The 20,150-nt window shown below is 36.9% G+C and overlaps 1 protein-coding gene across 4 annotated transcripts in view; it reads right to left on the bottom strand.

Moving 5' to 3' along the window:
* The window catches only part of atg5 (ATG5 autophagy related 5 homolog (S. cerevisiae)), a 34,340-nt gene that overhangs the window by 5,187 nt on the left and 9,003 nt on the right, over positions 1-20,150 (bottom strand). For all 4 annotated transcript variants that reach the window (XM_032558140.1, XM_032558143.1, XM_032558142.1 and 1 more), the window contains exon 7: positions 9,105-9,222. In XM_032558140.1, coding sequence (XP_032414031.1) covers positions 9,105-9,222 — 118 coding nt within the window. The remainder of the gene's footprint in view (positions 1-9,104; positions 9,223-20,150) is intronic.

Raw genomic sequence — 20,150 nt, 5'->3', positions numbered from 1 at the left:
CCATGTTTGGTTCTGGGAATGCAGAGCAGACCAGAACCAGAAGACCTAAGAGATTTGGAAGGTTGATATGATGACAGCAGACCTTTAATGTATTGTGGTGCTAAGCCATTCAGTGACTTATAAACTAGCAACAGTATTTTAGAGTTTATTCTCTGAGCTACAGGGAGCCAGTGTAGTGACTTTAAAACTGGTGTTATGTGCTCTAACTTCCTTGTTTCAGTGAAAACATGAGCAGTAGCGTTCTGGATCAGCTGCAGCTGTCTGATTGTTTTAGGCAGACCTGTGAAGACGCTGTTGCAGTAATTGATGCAACTAAAGATAAACACATGGATGAGTTTCTCTAGATCTCACTGAGACATCAGTCCCCTAATCCTAGAAATGCTCTTCAGGTGATAGAAGGCCGACTTTGTAATTGTCTTCATGTGGCTCTGAAGGTTCAGGTCAGGTCAGGTAAAAATCTGGGCCTATGAGTTTAACTCAGAATAAAATATAAATATTTAAATAACTGATCAACTAAGTCTAAAGGAAGTGTGCTAACAGCAACTTTCTCAACCCAAAAACATATTTGACCTTTGCAAAAATATTTGCACCAGTTAAAAAATGTTACCTCTTATCCAACTTTTCTAGCATTCTAGTGTGATCTTGTAATTGTCCCAGCAGCCAGAAACTCTGCAAAATCCCACTAGATCAACCTTTCAAATATGTTTAAAACAAATTACCATCAAGAGTTTTGGTGTTGCAGATGTTTTCAAAAATGATTTTGTTGAAACATTCAGTGCAATGTCTGTCAGAAATGTACATTTCCAAAAAAAACAAACAAAAAAAAACAAAAAGAAAAACAAAAAAACAGCCTATGTCCTTCTGCATGCCTCAGGTCAATTTGTCTGAATTGAACAGTGACTGAACAGGCTATTGTGAAGACAGATACATTTTTTTAAATTCTTTTAGCAAGTACAAAAAATATCCTGAATACCATTTGCTATAATTTAGTTGTTTAAGAGACACTAAGAGCAGCTAAAATTGATTTTAGATTTCTGTATGCCAGAAATCTAAAATCAGTCACAAAAATCACTGATAGTGCATTTCAAAATCTTTTATATATTGTCTGAGTTAAATATTGAGGAAATAAACTCAAAACTTAGTAAAAGGGTTGCATTGAATGTTGACATGTACTGCATGTTACTGTTGATGCACAGTAAATTTCAGAGACTTCTGTTGTCACATTTACACAATAGTGACAAGTGACTGTGTGGAATAAGATGGTCAAGTTGCGTGTAATATGTATATTTGAAACACTTCAGGAGCTACTAGTTGAATATCTCCTCAAAATGTAAACAAAACATGTTATGGAAAAACGTTTAAATTCCTTCAGAGTGACAGCTAATAACTCATGAGTAGAACTGAGATCATAATGTAAACAGGAAAACAAGTCTAACTCTGTGTTACATTAAAGGGCAGAACAAAATTGCCTGTGATTACAGTAAATACAGAGGATTTAATTTCCCCTCATGCTGTCGAAAAGTGCAGATGTAACCATGAGGTTAACATGACACAATACAATAGTGAGGAATGTTAAAAATCAGGTGTTTTCCCAGTTTGATAACCGTTTTCTGGGAATCTCTGAAGGGGGCATTAACAATAAGAAAAACTTTGCTTGAATCCATTTTAAAAAGTATTTCTATACTAAATATACATTTTAGTCTATATTTAAACCATTCTGCATTGTTTTGGATTATAAACCTATTTACTTGTTTTGTTTATTACAAATATCGTTACTCTTTTGAGAACAACTTTTTAAAAAAAGAAGTTTTTATTATGCTATACATAATGTGTATCTTCTATTACAAATAAACCAAAACAGTTTATCAGGCTTATGAAACCTTGTTAAAGAAGAACACATAAGAGGAACCAATGATACACAAGGTTTCTTATTGTTTTGTGAACTACAATACACTCTTTCAAAGGTACCGTCAATTGGTTATTATCACTTGCCAGAAATAAGCTCTGAAAAAAAATCCTGAAAAACTTAAATTCTGATTCTGCATGTTCAGTATTTAGACAAACAAGAAGTCCTACAAGTAAATATTGCTTTCAGTCAGTCAAGTCCACCAAAACTTCAGCATGGCAAAGCAAAATAGGCCGAAAATTAGCACAAGGTTTTAATAAAACTGAAAAAGAAGGCTACAGCAGTTGTAATGTAATTAGTGGGCTTCCTCCAAGCCACAACAACATTTTTGATAACAGTATTTCAATGGAAAGATGCCCATGTATAAAAAAAATGGCTTTTAGCTGACACATACACACACCCTGTGGTTAAGTGGTACTCTACTGTTGGCCAAGACGGCATGTTCTTTCAGCTAAGCACAGCCAAATGTCATTTACAAAGACCGCAAGTTTTCACCAAACTGTGTCTGACCGTATAACTGGCAGCAGTTCGGACTCACAGGCTGACATAAGAATCCACTAACTAATGGGTAAATAAACACACATTTATGATGCTGCAAGAAGCAAGTGAAAGCAATTTTTTCCTATCAACGACTGAATAAGTAAACATACTATTGATGGAGTGCAATACATGAAAATGTATTTCCTCCCCAAAAGACTTCTAGAGACTGTTTTTTTTCCTTTGGAGGGTGGGAAGACAATTATAGCAAACCCTCCAGTTCTTGAAGAGGCATAGCAGCCCGAGACCATCAAAGCTCCACCACCATGTTCCAGTACAGCATGTCTTTTTCTGACATGCTGTACTTGTTTTATACCTCATGTAATATACACATTCCAAAAAGCTCCACTTTTGTCTCATCGGTCCACAGAATATCTTGACAAAAGTCATGAGAATCATAAAGACATTTCTTTGGAAGATATGAAATAGATCTTTGTGTGCTATGTGGTCAGCAGTGGTTTGCTATTAGGGACTCACCCATAGATGGCATTTTGCTCAGTGCCTTTTTTTTGTTGAATTATGAACCTCATTGCCTCACTTGATGTTGAGGCAATGAACAACATCAAGTGATGCCTCACTTGATTATCAACATCAAGTGAGGCAATGAGGCATGCAGTGCTTTAGATCCTTTTGTGACGTTATGTATAAGTCACTACTGCTCTTTCCAGGTACGTTTGGTAAGCAATTCCTGGTAAGGTTTACACTTTGGTCCCAAAGTCTCAGAAATGGTTGTGCAACCTTTTACGGACTGATGTATGTCAACGACTTTACTTCTCATCTGTTCTGGAATATTTTTAGCTCTAGGCCTAATGTTTTGCTTTACAAGATCTTTAAGACCAGTAATTTATATGTTTCCCTGCTTTAAAAACATCTCATTCAGATTATTGCAGTTCAGTAAAAGCTTGTTAATCAGCCATCAATTGACATAAGGTGGCCTACAGCAGGGAATTACCTAAAACACACAGGGCAGTGTGCCTTAAGGGCCAGGATTGGGAAACACTGGTTTAGACTACTTTACATAATTGATTTTATTTAGGTGGTTTCTTCTTTCTGCAGTAATGACAATAAACAGGTCTGGCAGTAAGTTGTAAAACTGAACCAAAAAAGTAAGGTAAATTTAAAAAGGGGGGCAAATATATTTTCACATCTGGCTAAATCATTTCAAACAAATCTTTAAAGGGCAAAACAACTCAAATTTGGCTAGCAGTGACAATAAAACAAAATCTGTCAATAGTGGAGAAATAGAAGATTCAGATCCATAACATTTTCATACGGACTTGCCACAAAAGAATATTTCTAAAGATCCTGTAGAAGATTTCACTAAACTAATAAGTATAGGTTATGGTCTCTCTACAGAAGGGTTTCTCAGTCTTGATGGCATTTTGATATGTCTTTCCAATAGTCTAATTGTTTAATTTTTTAGCCATTCTGTTGTGACTAGAGTTAGAAAGCAGAAAGATTAAAGCAGAGCTCATCTCAGTCAACAATAGATAGCGTCATCGAGCAGGCTTTCGAGCCATTCTGAATTCCCCTGTCGCACATCTCAAACGCCTCCACATACGAACCATAACCCACTATCATCTGTATCAAAACAGCCACTGAAACCTGCACTTCCCCCTGCAGCCTCTGAATTGAGACATAGTGTTTGATAAGCACAGCTGTATTGGCTGCCAAGGCAGGCTCTGTGAAGGGGCATGAGATTCATGCGTAGGCAGTGCCACACATGGGAATGAGGTGGAGGAACGTGGGTGGGAAACGGTGTGGATTTGTCACCTGGCTGAAAAGGAGGGGCCAGGGTGGAGTTGTGGGGGGATTATGATAATGTGGGGGTTTCCTTTGATTATTCACAGACAGATATCAATGCAGGGTTTTTCAACACTAGGCACAACTCCCAAAAAAAAAAAAAAGAAAAGTCACCTTTAAAGTAAACAGACACCTTGCTTACGAGAATTATCTGTCAGCCATTTAACATGTGGGAAGTACTGCCCTCTAGACTGATTTTTGCAGTAAAACCAAAATGTTCTGCCAAAATCTTGCTCAATAACACACCTGCATTCAGAAAAACAAAATACATGAGACAGTATGAGACAGTATGAACACACGTCAGAGCTGACCACTGCTTACAGGAACGCAATGTTTTGAGTTTGGTTCAAGCGGCGCGGGGGTAGCCTCATGGCAACACAGACTTTCGTCCATGGCTTTCAAAAGATTTGGGAATCCCCTGTCGTTTCAGCTCTTAATGCAAGCCACCCCTATTTGTTTGCTGCAACTGGTTTCTGGGTCCCAGAGGGGTCAATAGAAATCCTCTCTCAGACATAACAGGGAGGGAGTGTGTTTGAAAGAAAGGGTTGTTATTTCATGTTTGAAAGATCACAGAGATGTAGAGCACCCCAGACTGTTATATGTTAGGGTGATGGAGATAAAAAAAAAAAAGTAAAAAGAAGTTCTCTGAACTTATGAACAATACCTGCTAACCACTCCCTTAAAACGCCACCGCTCTACAAAGTCTCTGAACACACTTCAGAGTGTTCTCTAATCTAAACACGCCACCATAATCCTTGGCTATCATCCAACCTATCTACCACCCGAGGAAGAGGAGGAAACCAAACAAACGTCTTTAGACAAAAGGGCCACTTTCACCTTGATCAACCAGGCAGGCTGGCAGACTTCTCTGGAGGGAGGAGAGAAAAGAAAGCTGAGATTTAAACTCAAAGACATAAAAGGCATCCACAGCAGACAGAAGATGTTGAAGACTACACCTGAGACAGAGATATAGGATCAAAGAAGAAAAACAAGTTAGATCAAGGTAAAAAAAAAAAAAAAACAAGTAGAAAAAAAAATAGTAAGATGCTAGTTTTCTTTCCAGGAAATATTCACGCTAGATAAAAATTTAGCAATTCAGTCCCAATTAAATATATAAAGAGCAACAGGACTGAAACAAATCAGGGGCCGTAAAACCATCCATCACATGGTTAAAAATATTCTTCAAGAAGATCATAGTGTTTAGCAGATGTTACTGTTTAGAGACCATCTCAAGCGTTGGCTGGTTTGTTGCCTAAAGCCTAAACTAAACAGCTTTTACTACAGACCGGAATCCAAGCCTAAGCATTGTACAATAAAAACACTTTAGTTGCAGAAAAAAAACAACAACAACAACAACAAAAAAAACCACTTGTTTCTATGAAACCATTGAAATATGTTATGAGAAGATGAATTCTAGTATTGTATCTGTTTCACAAAGGATCTTGAAGTAAATACATTGCTCAAAAATAATGATCTTTACACAACAACCTGTTTAATTTAGCCTTTTATCTAAAAATGCAAGGATCCACACTGTTCCCACAGAGCCAAACAATGACATCCATGGAAACAAATACACTAATATTGGTTGTATAATATTTAGTTTCGTCCTTAACTTACTTTCTGTGTTTATAAACAGTGTTGCAAACCGCAATCCCCATTTGTAAATCCTTTTCGCAATGGAAACTGGGGGTTGTTAATCCGGCCTGAATTTATAAATGCCAGTGCAAGTACGGTCTATGAAACCGTCAATCAAGTTTAATCTCCCATCTCTCTTTTAGCATGCCACTCTGTAGATGAGTTGGTAGATAACTTAAATTTTAAAATGTCAGATGTTATTGATTCCACTGCTCCCATTAAAGTAAATGTTGTGTTTGTTAGGAAAATGCCTCCGTGAAAAAGTGATTCAATAGTAAGAAGTGAAAGTAGCAATTATCCAAATTATCGGAACACTCGACTACAGGTTCACTACAAATTCTACAAGGAAAAACTGTGTACAAATCACTTAACACAAAAACCTGCAACTGATATCTTCTTCTGTGACATCAACAACAAAATCATCAATAATCCTGATTACCAAACCCTCCTGTGACTCTAGGATCTGAACTCCACTCTAGCATGGCTAAGCATGTAACTTGATTACAGAGAAAATTGAAAAGATGATAGAGGGGTTCATCTGTACATCAATGGCTTTGTGGTATTCAAAGGCTCAAGGTGCTTGGTGTCAAGCACTATGATACAACAATTACAACATTATGCGTTCATTAATATGTGCTATCCTGAAAATAAACAAAAAATCAATCAAACTTAAGTGAGCAATGAACCATGAAGGTGACCATCAGATATGTAGCAACACAGGACACAATGTTTTTAGTGACACAAGCTCAAAACACATTTTCTTGCCGTTTTTAAGGAGCTCTTTTGGAACTGGTGGCCTTTCATTCAACAGTAATCTCACATGTAATCTGAGAACTGACAACAAGACGGCTTCATTGATGAGTCCAACTGCTCTACCAACTGAGCCACACACCTCCTACTTCTACAAAATCTATTATGTAGGTATTATCGCTGTATTTTACCAAATAAAATATTTTCTGGTGATGAGAAGCTGATATAACTGAGTAAAAATCTTACAATCAGGCCAGGTTTTTCAGTTCTGGATATGAAAGTGAGTGTGAGAAATAAGCAAAGAGATGCTGGATGGAGACACAAAGACAGTGGCTATTAGACAGACAGGTAGGCAGACAGACAAGAGAAGGCGGTGTTAATGGTTGTCGCCTCTGTGCAGGTGAGTCTCCTGCGGGTCTGTACTCCCAACATACTATTGTCTCTTTATCTACTTCCCCTCTCTTCTTTTGCAGACACTCTCTGTTTTGACTGCTGTTTGGCCTTTCTCTATCCCTTTCCTCTCATCTCTTCTTTCATCATCAGCTCTCCTCCCTTACAGCTGCAACTCCAAGGTACACCACAAACCCACAGAACTTAAAAGCTCCATCTGCTGTCCAAATATAATTAGAAACCAGGAAACAACAGGTACGGATCAATTACTACCATTTGTGTGTTTTATGCAGATCAATAAAATTACAGTAAAAACAAATATATTCAAATCCCTCAGGGTAACTGTCTATTGTTTTAATAACTAGATTTAAAACTTTTTTTTAAATTTTAAAACCTGGATAGTTTATTTGGGAAAAACAAGTTGAACCGAAAGTGGAGAAAAAAAAAAGGAATCACTGGATTCAGGCGTTCTAAATAGGTACAAGATGTCCAAAGATCTACTAATACCACTAGGTAACGTGTAAGTAAATCTGTCGTATAATAAACACTTTAATATTAGTTTGATCATATCCATTCTGATTAATATATTTTGGTTCAGAGACAATCAATTTAATTTATTTATTTCCATTTATTGTTTTTGATTGTGTTTTATTTTGGATATTTCAAATATCTTCAAGTTTCAGTGTTAAGTGTTCTCTACAAAATACAAGTTGGTTTTTGAGAGAGGGAACTTGCATTACTATTATCATAGTATTATATTTCTAAATAATTTCTGAAACAGTTTATCATTCAGCAAAACATGTTATCATGACAAGCCTCAGTGTTAGTACTTAATTTTTTTATGCTACATATTAAAGGGGTTTCATGAGATTACAAAGCATGCGATATTAATACGCCACCATATTTCTTTTACAGGTTACGTCTCTCTCAGAGCAGTATCTACCTTCTGTTGTGTGACCTCATCTGGCAAAATAAATGTAAGATTGAGGTGGAAAGGAAAATAGTTTAAGTATGACTCCCTATATTTAATGTGCTATGCAGTCTAACTCTTGTTTCCAACAACATATTACAGCATTTGGATGGTCTGCCTTATGTTTGCACCTGAAATAAATTGTATAAACCAGTGTGCTAAAGCTCAAGGAGAATGAGATAAGGGTGAGGAAAATGTGATGCATTCATATTTCCTCAGATTATTCAACAACAATATCATGGTATCATGAAACTTGACTCTTGAACTCGTTATTGACATGTAAATTTAATATATTGCTGCACCCCAGCAGCATATTGGACAAAACAAAGCAATCATTGCCCGGCATGTGAACTAACTGAAAAGATACACACAATTATAAAACAATGTCAGTTTTAGGTGGCAATAAAGAGGAATGTGTTGTACTTAACTCCACATTGCTTTCATATTTTCAGTGAAGTTATTGTTAGATTTTCATCCACATCAAACTTAACACTCTTTGACTCTGAATGTTGAGCCAGTTGTTCATGCAATAGAACTTGGAGTTTTTTTTTTACCAACTCAGTTTCACAGTTGGCTGTCTATAAAGTCGATTTGACCTGCATTTTTAGTAGACGTCACCTGAAGTGTTTTGACACCAGCAGTTGCAAAGCTTGGTCTAGATCCCTAATATTTTGTAAACTTCACATCTAACTTAAATGTATTTTGGGCTGTCCTCTGAGTGAGTGTAGGTGGAAGCCTTGATGTAAAAATAAGTGACACACTTAGCCATCGTTGAAAGCTAAGTGTGTTACATCTCAGGTGGAAAACTCAAAATTCTTGTCATATCTAAGCTTTCCTCTCATCCCTTCTTTTCACTTTCATTACGTTTGCCCACATCTTTATTCAATCTAAACGCTATTAACTCTCATCTTTGTCCTCTAGCAGTTTTATCAGAAAATTTGGATCTCAAAAATTCCTTCACAAGTACAACAAATAAAATAACCTTGAGGAGGGTCCTTTCCTTTTTCTTTATCAAGAGTAACACCGCTTATATTTAATAAAAAAATCAGACAAAAATTTGTCTGTACATAGCGGTTAGCTGGTAATGCTTGAAATCGCTGCTTGATTGCTTACCATCATTTGTCAAAGCATCTGGATACATCTCCTTCAGCAGGTCGCCAAGTGTGTGTGCATTGCAGTCGGGCGAAACAGGGCGAAACAGTTTCTGGATGAATGGCCTGTCGCTCAGCGTCTGCAATTAAAGCACAGCAAATTAAACTAATACACATAAATAAAATGCTTCTAAGCTGTCAAAAACCAAATATTTACTCTACAGATTCAATAAGACAGTGTCAAACTCAATAAGAGTTTACATCCCTGCTGTTATTTAAATTTTTTTCATTTTTGATGTTTTTTTATGGACATGCAAAGTTATTCCGATTTTTTAAAATTACCCTACTAAGTTACACAGTTCTTTTGAACATAATATGCCATTTTTAATAACTGTGCAGCAGTATTTTTCTTATGTTGTAAATTTGCCATTTCTCAGTTTCTTATTCTTATTTTACATATAGCTTCTTTGTCTTTGAATATGCATATTTTTACTTACCTTCTACTTCTGGCACACCTGAATTTCTTAGGTGTGGGATAATAAAGGATTATCTATTCTAACTTCATAGTTCTGTCTGCCTCTAGTTATGTGCAAAAATATGTATTTGTTTTTGTTAATATCTAAAGAGAGAAAGCTGCTGACAAATTTAATTGTACACCATGTATACTTTCAAAAACTGATTTTCGATACTTATGTGTTCACCAGTGTTTTCTCTGGTTGTCATCAGTTCATAAATGTTCTCTAAAAACATCTAGTCTTCAAAGAATATCACTACATTTATGTGTTAGCTTGTATTGGTGTATCACATAATTTCAAATAAAATACAAAAAGGTTTTAGTTTGTGTTTCAAGGGGCATGATTATTATGATTATGTAATATTTAATTTCACATATTGATGCTAAATGTCCATGTAAAAAAATACATCTAACTAAAGCATTTTCTCCTCAGGAAAAATATAAATTTGATTTAGGTAACTTTGGGGGCGAAAACAAAATATCCAGTAAAAGCACTGGCTTTCTGTAAAACACTGTGGGAAATTTCTGATGTGATTAATAGAGGTTAGAAGAGCAGGGAGTGAAAGAATCCACAACAGGATGTACGCAAGATGTTGTGAAGGAAAACCTGGTGAAATGGTGGTTTGATGAGCCTCAATGTTTAGAATGTAATATTAAGCAATCTACGTTGATTTCATAGATGTTACAAGTGACGCCGATATGTTTTATTGTTCAGAATCAGTCTGGATCTCATTATCTGGTACTTTAGTGTGTAGCTAGAAGAAAAATAGATTCCTACTGAGACTAAAAGCTCGTCTGGCACTCCAAGTGCTTTTTAGAGGGAAAGAACAGTATAGTGAATGTTACATTCTCAATCAGTCCATAAAAGACAAATCCACAACTTCTCTTAAGGTTCAAACTCATCTATTTAATGTCATTCACACTGTGACCTACGGGTCTAAATTCCTTGAAATTATCCGTACAGTTTAGCTCCTCTTTGATGAGTGACATAAGGAACTATTAGAAATAATTTTCTAACTGAAATGGTCGAAATATTATAAGAAGCTTAATCTTGGATCACATCTGCTCTGTCAGTGTAATCTTTCCTTTTCTGACATTGTATATACTTACAGAATGATACATGTTCTCACTATGACGAGTCTTTGAACTGTGGCCATAGCCTCCCTAAGTTACTTGTCAAGTGATCCAGGAAGTAAAGCTTTTCCTACTTCTGACAACAAAACACAATGCTCTGGGAAGGAGCAACGGCTAAATGTAAACAAAGTAAATCATGACAGAAAAGATAAACAACTTTGAAATATTCTCAGGAATACAGTGTTCCACTGTTTTTGACTCAACCGAGTCACCACAACATTCCATGACTTGGATGTGAAAGAAACCCTGTGAAATTACCAACAGACGCCAGATAAGAGTGTCCACAGTTGTGAGAGCTTGACTCAAGAACTTATGCTTTGATAATTCTTCAAGTAGAAACTGGTATGGTCTTTGAACTGAACTGGGAGAAAAAAAATGGTCACTATTTAAAGTCATACTTTCACAGAATCGAGCCTAAAAGGCTTTGGTGGGAAACTAATAAACAAACAAAATAAATTGGAAGTGGTTAATGTGATTAGTCAACAATTTCAGAGAAGTTTAAGATCTTAAATGAATGTGTAATAGTGAACGAGTCTTCAGAACATTGCTGGTCTGTGATGCCTTTTTTCATTCTTTACTAACCAGAACTTAAATCATATTTATTAGGGTTCCATAATATCACAAAAAAATATTTATTTGGAAATACTATTGTGTAAAATGATATTTAGCATATTTAACCCACATTTTCCAGACACATTTCTTTGCCATTATACTGCGACTTCCCATCGCTCTCAGTAAACTTTAGCATCTCAATTACTAAAGATGTAAAGCAGATCTGATCATCAAGGGAACCGGGGCCAAATATAGTATTGATGTCCAGACCAAGAATCTAAGAATACAAAGACTCCAAATAATGCATCCAAACAGTCCTGTGCAATTGTAATATTGCAATAAAGATTGTGATTTGGTACATTGTGCATCTCTAAGAAACATTGGTAATCAAAGATCAAGATTATTGTTCAATTTGTAAAGTCAACTACAATTTCTTACAAATAATTATGCAATACATTACCAAATAACTCCTGGTGTAATTACTTCAGAAATAATCACTGGTATCCAGTGATGCATCAGGTGTTTCTTCTGTCTCTTTCCTGGCTGCCCCCTCACCACAACTCCTTGTGACCCTCCAAAGACCAGGATGGCTGGCTGGCCGCTTGACTGGATGGACTTGACTGGGAACAGGGTTTGTTCCCAAATGCTACATTCATCTAATACTCAATAGGCTCCAATGATAACTTTTAAGCTGTTATGTTTTTCTTTAAGCCCACATTTCTGCTTTAAAAAAAATGTTTTTTTTATTGATCTGATCTGATACTCATCTTAAATGTCATGTTTTTATTATTATTAAATGGGTTTTTAAATATATTCTAATATATTGAATGGGTCTGTAAATTTACACTTGGCGAGTTTAAATTTCTCACAAAATAATCTCAGATATGTGAGATTTCTGTAAACATACTAGAAGCAAACATCACAGCAAGACAATCCGGTGAAAAGTCTTCCAGGCATGTCATTTTTAGGCATGCTTTGAGATTTACGTCTTTCTTTAAATCGATTCCAGCACGTCAGCAGCAGAGCACTTTGTCAATGTCAGTCACTTAAAGCGCAGGTGAATGATTTAGTGGTTGTTACCAAGTGACCCACGTTCTGACATCATTAAAAAAGTGCTCATGGGCTGGAGACCATCCAAGAGTTTGTGACAGGTGGCAGCAGTGTTGATGCAAGATCAATTAGAAAGATTTTTATCTCTAAACCAGGTGTTACAAATTAGTCAAAACTAACATTCTAAGTATTTAAAATAAAATGTTATGTTTAACCATGCCATTTTTGTATGGTGTAATACAGTTGAATTTAAGAATTCAACATAAATATTTTTTTCCTTCTAAAAGGTAAAAAGTAAACATTTTTAATAAATGAACCTAAAGAGATCTCGGTTTCATAAAATATTTTAAGTTAAATAAAATTTAATTGTTCAGGTTGACAATGTTTTAATATGCTCATCATTTTAAAACGCTTTTGATTTGATCAAGGCCTTAGATTTGATTAATTCATACCTAAAGTAAGGAGCTACAGTCTTCATATAAATAAGAGTTAACAGTACATATAGATGTACCTGAATGTTTTGTCAATTACAAAACATCCTCAATCTGATCACAACTTTTGAATTTTACTATTACAAAAAAGAACTCCTGCCTCACTTTACCTACAAAGAACTACAGCAGAATAAAAGAACTGTCTTCTCCGAAACAGAGTCATGATGCAGACCGATACCCAATCTGAGGTGTCAACAAGGGAGTTTGACACACTATAGGGTCTAATCATGGAGCTGAGAAAAGGAAACCAGCAAAGCCTAAGATCAAGTATCCAAATGGTAACTACACACCCCAGAGCCAGGCGAGAACCAGCAAGAGGAAGGTGGCAGGGGAGGCGCGAAGTCTGCGCTCAGGTTACGCAGAAAGACTGAGTCACTGACAGGAAGCAAGGCCTTTCGTGCGGGATCACAATCCAGGGCCAGAGCAGAGAGAGTGTGCTAAGTGACAGCTACTTCATTGCATTTTTAAATAGGTGGTCATGAATTATTGAGCTGGCCAACGTACAAAGAAGATCTATTGATCCCCAAGGAGAGAAGCCCGATACTGTTTGGATGAAGACACTTTCTTTTCAGCTGGCCTGACACCTTAGCTGGCACAGCAGCACATGGCAATACAAAGAGAGTGAGGTGTCATTAGGATTTAGCTGAAATGATATCACCTGCTCTCGCTGATGGAAAAGACCAACGGAACTCAAGATGTGCCCTAATTGATGCTGGAGACATCAATCTACCTAATTGAAGGTAAAATAATGGACAGGAATAAAGCACTGTCAACCCATGTGCCATTCCAGACGGATGAGTGAGCGAAAGCATATCCACTGGAGTCTGAGGTCAGCTGTTGGTAAATTAAAATTTCAACTTCATAATCTGCGAATAGGTGTATTCACAGATTCACCTATTTGTGGATTTATCTGTGGAACACAAGTCACAACTATTCAAAGAAAATGTCTGTTCATGGATTTTTTGTAGAGCATAAAATATTCGAAAGAAAATGGAACTTGGAAAGCTGAATGCTTAGTATTAGTATTTCAGGATTCTGAAATACTATGCATTTTGCAACTTTGTAATTATCTTTATACATCTTTGGAGGTTCAGGACTGAGTCAATCACTACACTTAAATATGTTTTGAACTTTCATAAATAAAGCTGAAGATTCAAAATAGACATGGAGAAGAATTCAGCAGGTTAGAAATGAAGCGTGACAAAGTCAGAAAGATAAACAAAGATATACAATTGCTCCCCAAACACTATTCCCTTACTGACGCATCTAAAAAGTCTACAAATTGTAATAACACATTTACTATATTTCCAAAATATAGCCAACTGTGTTTCTCAGCCTTCGTCCTTAGGGCCACTGTCCTACATGTTGTAGGAGTTTCCTTCTGGCTTACAATCGACTTCTATATTTGACTTCTGCAGAACTTGATGGAATTGATCAGAAGCCTGTATGCTACATATCAACCACTATTCTGATATTTCCACATTTTAGTCATATTTAGAGTCACCCAGAACAGCTGTATGCATCAGCAGTTTCCTGACAACATAGCTTAGAGTATGCGTGGTCGTTCTTCAGCTGCTTGCCAGAGGAAACTAAATACAAAAATATTTTCCACTGACAGTCATGTTTCAGCCAAAGCCATTACTGTAAACGCAGCGAAGCGCCACTTACCCAACAAAACAAGTATATCACCTGTTGCCTTGGGCAAGTCTTCTCACAACTGTTTCCACAATTCCCACATTTTGTGCCGTCACCACAGCCCCCTCATCTGATTAAGTCATTACAAGATACCTGGAAGGTATCTTGTCGAAGTTGGCACCTTCCCGAAGAACGGGTAGCTGGAGGCTATTTGCAAGCTCTTGCATTGGGGTTTGGTGAGTAACATTGAGTCATGAAGTGGCAACTGCTACAGTGCAAACACAATGCAAAGCTCTCTCCTTAAAAAAAAAATCTACTTTCTCACAGTAAGGGGGTTTGGACCTGCTGCTTTTTTACTGTAAATCGCGAGTGGCATCATTGTTAGAGCAGGAAGAGAGACTGGAAAAACAAAGTAAATGCACGCATGTAAATACGCAACAACAGAATGAGACCAACATAATACTATTAATAGAATGAAAGTGGCAACAAATTGCGGCAATGTGTAAACCTATAGAAATGTGGGCACGTATTTAGGCAAAAGTAATGGAAAGGACTGGGCAATGATTTAATGAATAATTGAATTTTCTGTTTCTGAAGATGTAATTCCTGGAAAATCTGGATGTTTTTCTTAAACCAATGAACTCCTTGTGTTTCCATATTTCAGAGTGATGTCTGCCTCCCTAATCTCTACCATCTTATTTTACAGGTTGTATTTATTTGAACTTTGAATTCAGGTCAAGTTCCAGAGTGGATGACTGTAATGAAAGCAAGTTCAGTAAAATAATTTGTCATTTTTAATTTTTAATACGTTTGAAAAAACAAAAAAATGATTAAAATTGAATTTTGTATGAAAATAATCTGATTTTATTTGTTAGACAAAGTGAGAAGTCCTAACTGTAAAAACCATATATAAAATGTATTCAGACGTTACAATACTTATCAAGAAAGAAACAATAAGTTTAAGAGTATCCATATAAAAAATTTACTGCATGTTTTGCAACGTTAATTTTGTTCACATTGCTCTTCTTCAAATTATTGCAACATAAAAAAAATAAATAAAAAAAACAACATATTTGAACACACGTTAATTGCCATCCCTGCCAGATGAGGTGCCTTCCACCCCACAGACAACAGGCCAGACGGAAATGAGCCTCTCTGTTATTTAGACTGAATCTTGTCATTAATTCTGCGAGCATCAAACGTGTCACGTTATTTACACTAAATACTACACTTAGACTTTAAAGGAGTCCAGGTGCATGTGTGTATGTGTATTTGAGAGTGGACTTAATTTTGCTCAAGATATTTTGTCAGTCTATTAATTTTTCTCAGTCTGGTCCGCATTGCCGGCAGTAAGTCGGGCTCGTTTCCGGTGAGAGTTGGACTCCGCCAGGGCTGCCCTTTGTCACCGATTCACTTTCATGGACAGAATTTCTAGGCGCAGCCAAGGTGTTGAGGGGATCCGATTTGGTGGCCTTAGGATCTCATCTCTGCTTTTTGCAGATGATGTGGTCCTACTGGCTTCATCAGGTCATGATCTGCAGCTCTCGCTGGAGCGGTTCGCAGCCGAGTGTGAAGCGGCCGGGATGGGGATCAGTGCCTCCAAATCCGAGGCCATGGTCTTGAGCCGGAAAAGGGTAGAGTGCCTTCTCCGGGGCAGGGGGGGTGTCCTGCCCCAAGTGGAGGAGTTCAAGTATCTCGGGATCTTGTTCACGAAGGGGGAAGAAGGGAGCGGGAGATCGACAGGCGGATTGGCGCAGCGTCTGCCGTCAAGCGGGCGTTGTACCGGTCCGTCGTGGTGAAGAGAGAGCTGAGCCAAAAAGCGAAGCTCTCGATTTACCGGTCGATCTACGTTCCCACCCTCATCTATGGTCATGAGCTTTGGGTCATGACCGAAAGAACGAGATCGCGGATACAAGAGCCCGAAATGGGTTTTCTCCGTAGGGTGGCTGGGCTCTCCCTTAGAGATAGGGTGAGAAGCTCAGTCATCCGGGAGGGACTCAGAGTACAGCCGCTGCTCCTTCATATCGAGAGGAGCCAGTTGAGGTGGCTCGGGCATCTGGTCAGGATGCCTCCTGGACGCCTCCCTGGTGAGGTGTTCCGGGCACGTTCCACCGGGAGGAGGCCCCGGGGAAGACCCAGGACACGCTGGAGGGACTATGTCTCTCGGCTGGCCTGGGAACGCCTCGGGATTCCCCCGGAAGAGCTAGAAGAAGTGGCCGGAGAGAGGGAAGTCTGGACCTCCCTTCTGAAGCTGCTACCCCCGCGACCCGACCCCGGATAAGCGGAAGAAGATGGATGGATGGATATTAATTTTTCTTTGTCTTTCATTATATTTTATGCTGCTGTACTTATCTTCGAATGTATTTTGCTGAGAGAAACTGTGTGAAGCAGTTCTCAATACTAAAAACATTAAGAAATGTTAGTAATGATATTTAAAAAATCCTCAACCTTAAAATAAATACTTTTTTAAAAATCCAATAAAATTTTATTTGATTGGACATTTCAGCAACAATGCAGTTCAAAGTGCTTTACAGTATATCATAAAAAAACAAAGAAATAAACAATTGAAAAATTACAATTTTTCCAAGTGCCGTCATTTACATATTAAAATGTTGGTTAGTGTTTCATTAATTACAGTACAAGTATATGTTTTTGTGCATGTATGTGACCAATTCCCCAAAAACGCATCTGAAAAAGAGATGTATAACATAAGCGTAACATCATTTGAGGGTAACCTTGATTTCTGCTAAGTCACAAGGCTGTTGAGGGAAAGTGGTTGTAGGCATCAAGGTATGCTTACATTTGCAATAAATAAACTTTCTTACATAACTTTTAATACAATAACTTTCAAGTGTCAAAGAGTTTTATTCTCCTTAGTTTTTTTTTCTTCCAGACAGCTAATTTAAACAGGCCTTGCACATCAAATTCAGTTTTAATTTGCCAGAAAATGCTCTACAGAGTAGCTTCGCCATAAATTTGACTAATAATAAAAAGTTCATTTATTTTAGCAATTGAACTGAAAACGTAAAGTCATTGCTAAAGAAGCTGGTTCGTCACAGCAAGTTCTCTTTCAAATGACACCCGATCCAACAACGCAGAAGAGTTAAAGACCACTATTAGAGCAAATGTTCCTTCCTTAACACCTCAGCAGAGCTACAGGATAATCAGCTCCATGTCACATTCAGTAATTCATGCAAAAGGAGCTCCAACTCAATATCAAGTGCATGTACCATGGACATACTTTTCAGGAGGACCAAATATCTGTATTAAAAATCCTATCCTAATTTTCAGAGACAGCAAACACTGGATATTTATTAGCATAAGCAATAAAATTTATCGATACAAATGCTTGAGATATATCATTCTGTATGTATAGATCTATTTACACAAGCTTCACTCTGAAAGGAATTGGTGAGATAAACTATTTGTTGTAATTTTATTTTATTAAGATCCCTCAATTATACCACCTCGCTATGCTGCCTTTGCCGATTCATACTAACTGAAGCCAAGACTGATCTTTTGGTCGTTAATCTAGACCAAAACAGAAGCAAAGAATTGTCACATAACTCTTAAGCCTCCATTAAGAAATCATCTTCATAATGGCAAGAGCAGCATGTTTCAGCATGCAAGGTCATTATTACACAAGAACACACCAATTTGGTGTTGTCACTTCCTACACTTAGAACTTTCGCAAAGATGCATCAGCGATGTCAGCAATGCAGCACAATCTAAATTGCACCTTTGTACCTAAAAACAGGATGCCATTAAAGGCTCATCAAGCCCTTCTTGAGTTACAAGGACTTTTTTGTGTCTTTTTGAAAGTGTGAATAAATGGTGGTGAGTAGAAACTGGCACGTCAACCCAAGTCTGACAGCCAAAGCTAGCAAAGCAGGACAAATCACATTGGATATAGAAATTGGCAGCAGCACCTCTCTATAATGTTGCAATGTACAGATAGAGGATATCCCACCAACTCAGTTTAGTTCAAATCAAAGTTCAATCGAAAATCGTACATGTGCGATGACAGGTACGTTATTGTTAAGAGCTTTACAAAAATGTCCAAGTAAATCACAACAAATTTAAATAGATTTTTGATAGAATTGTTGAAATTAAAACATATTAACCATGTGGTTAGATACTTCTTGTCTGATAAAAAGGTGTGTTTACTTTACATAATTCTGGAAAATAAAAGTGGAAAAAAATACTTGTGAAATACAATAATAGTACTTTATCTAGAAATCACATTTGAAGCATTGAACCACATGGTTTCTACTGAAACTGATAATTAAACTAATAACATCAAGCTCTTATATAATCCTTAAAAGAGCTATGTGACTTTTTGATCTTTTAGCAGTCTTGATGTTTTTAATTCTATTACTTTAAAAAGGCAAATGGTTTGGTTTTTGATTTTAAATCTCTCTCTGAAATTTAAGCAAAGGTGGTCACGAACCGATTCAAACACCAAGCAGATGCTTCGAACAATCCAATGCAAGGATGTGTCATAACTGAAGTTATGTATTAGGCCTGAAAACTGGGTGTAGTGATGAACTCAGACTGGAACCTTCCGAAACATATAAAGACAATTGCAAAATCAGAACATTTCCTGGATTAAACGACTACTGTCCCAGCAAAACCTTGAGAAACTCATCCATATCTTTAGTCTCATTGATTACTGCAATAGTGTCTTTAGAGGTCTGCCTAAAAAAGTTCAGACAGCTTCAGTTGAACCAGAATGCTGCCGTTCATGTTCAAAAATTAGAAAAATAGAGCGCATCACCCCAAATCCTTAAACTGGCACCCTGTAGCTCAAACAATAGACCGTTTATAGATCCCTGAATGGCTTAGCACCAGGATACATTATAGACCTGGTGTCGTGTCAACCTTTTAGACCACTCAGGTCTTCTGATTCTAGTCTACTTTGCATCCCCAGAACCAAAAATGGAGAAGCAAAATTTGGTTTTTATGCTCCACCCATCTGGAACAAACTTCCAGAAAACAGCAAAACGGTCAAAACATTGAGTTCATTTGACTCAAAGCTAAAAACCCACCTTTAGCCTTTGATTGATTAATAACTGGAACATTGATCAATACATTATATGTATATCTTCTTGATTTTGATGGCATTTGACAAAATGTAATATTTATTGCTGTTTCATAATTGGCTACTGAATAATGTTTTTATGGTGTGAAGAACTTTAAGCTGTCTTGAATGCTGAAATGTGCTTTGCAAATAAACTTGACATAAATTTTAATAGCTTCAGTAGAATGTAAATGTCTAAACTGGGAGCATGTGTAAACAAAGTCAAACTCCTTGTTTGTGTGAAAAGACCTGGCCAATAAAGCTGATTCCTTGTCGGAAATAGTGAACTGTGGTTTCACAATTCACCATTTCAGTGAAGTGTTCACTATTCACTGTTCAACCCATTTCCTCGGACATTATGAGTATCAAAATATAATAAAAAGCATAATAATGTTGCCAATATAAAAATAATTAAATATTATTTTATTATGTGATATTATAGTAGTATTATAATAGCTGTTGTTCTGTTTTTAAACAAACTGAGTAAAGAAGGAAATTTTCTTTTTAAAGTTTTGTTTTAAACAATAAAATCACAGTATTATGATATTATTGCTCTCCATGAGCATTTATAGAGGCCTATTCTGAGCCAAGCATCCTGAAAAAAAAAAACTA

Source organism: Xiphophorus hellerii, chromosome 3 (genome assembly GCF_003331165.1).
Source record: "Xiphophorus hellerii strain 12219 chromosome 3, Xiphophorus_hellerii-4.1, whole genome shotgun sequence".
Classification (NCBI taxonomy): Eukaryota; Metazoa; Chordata; class Actinopteri; order Cyprinodontiformes; family Poeciliidae; genus Xiphophorus; species Xiphophorus hellerii.
The sequence above is the reverse complement of the archived record's forward strand: the minus strand, read 5'-3'. Positions and strand labels throughout refer to the sequence as shown.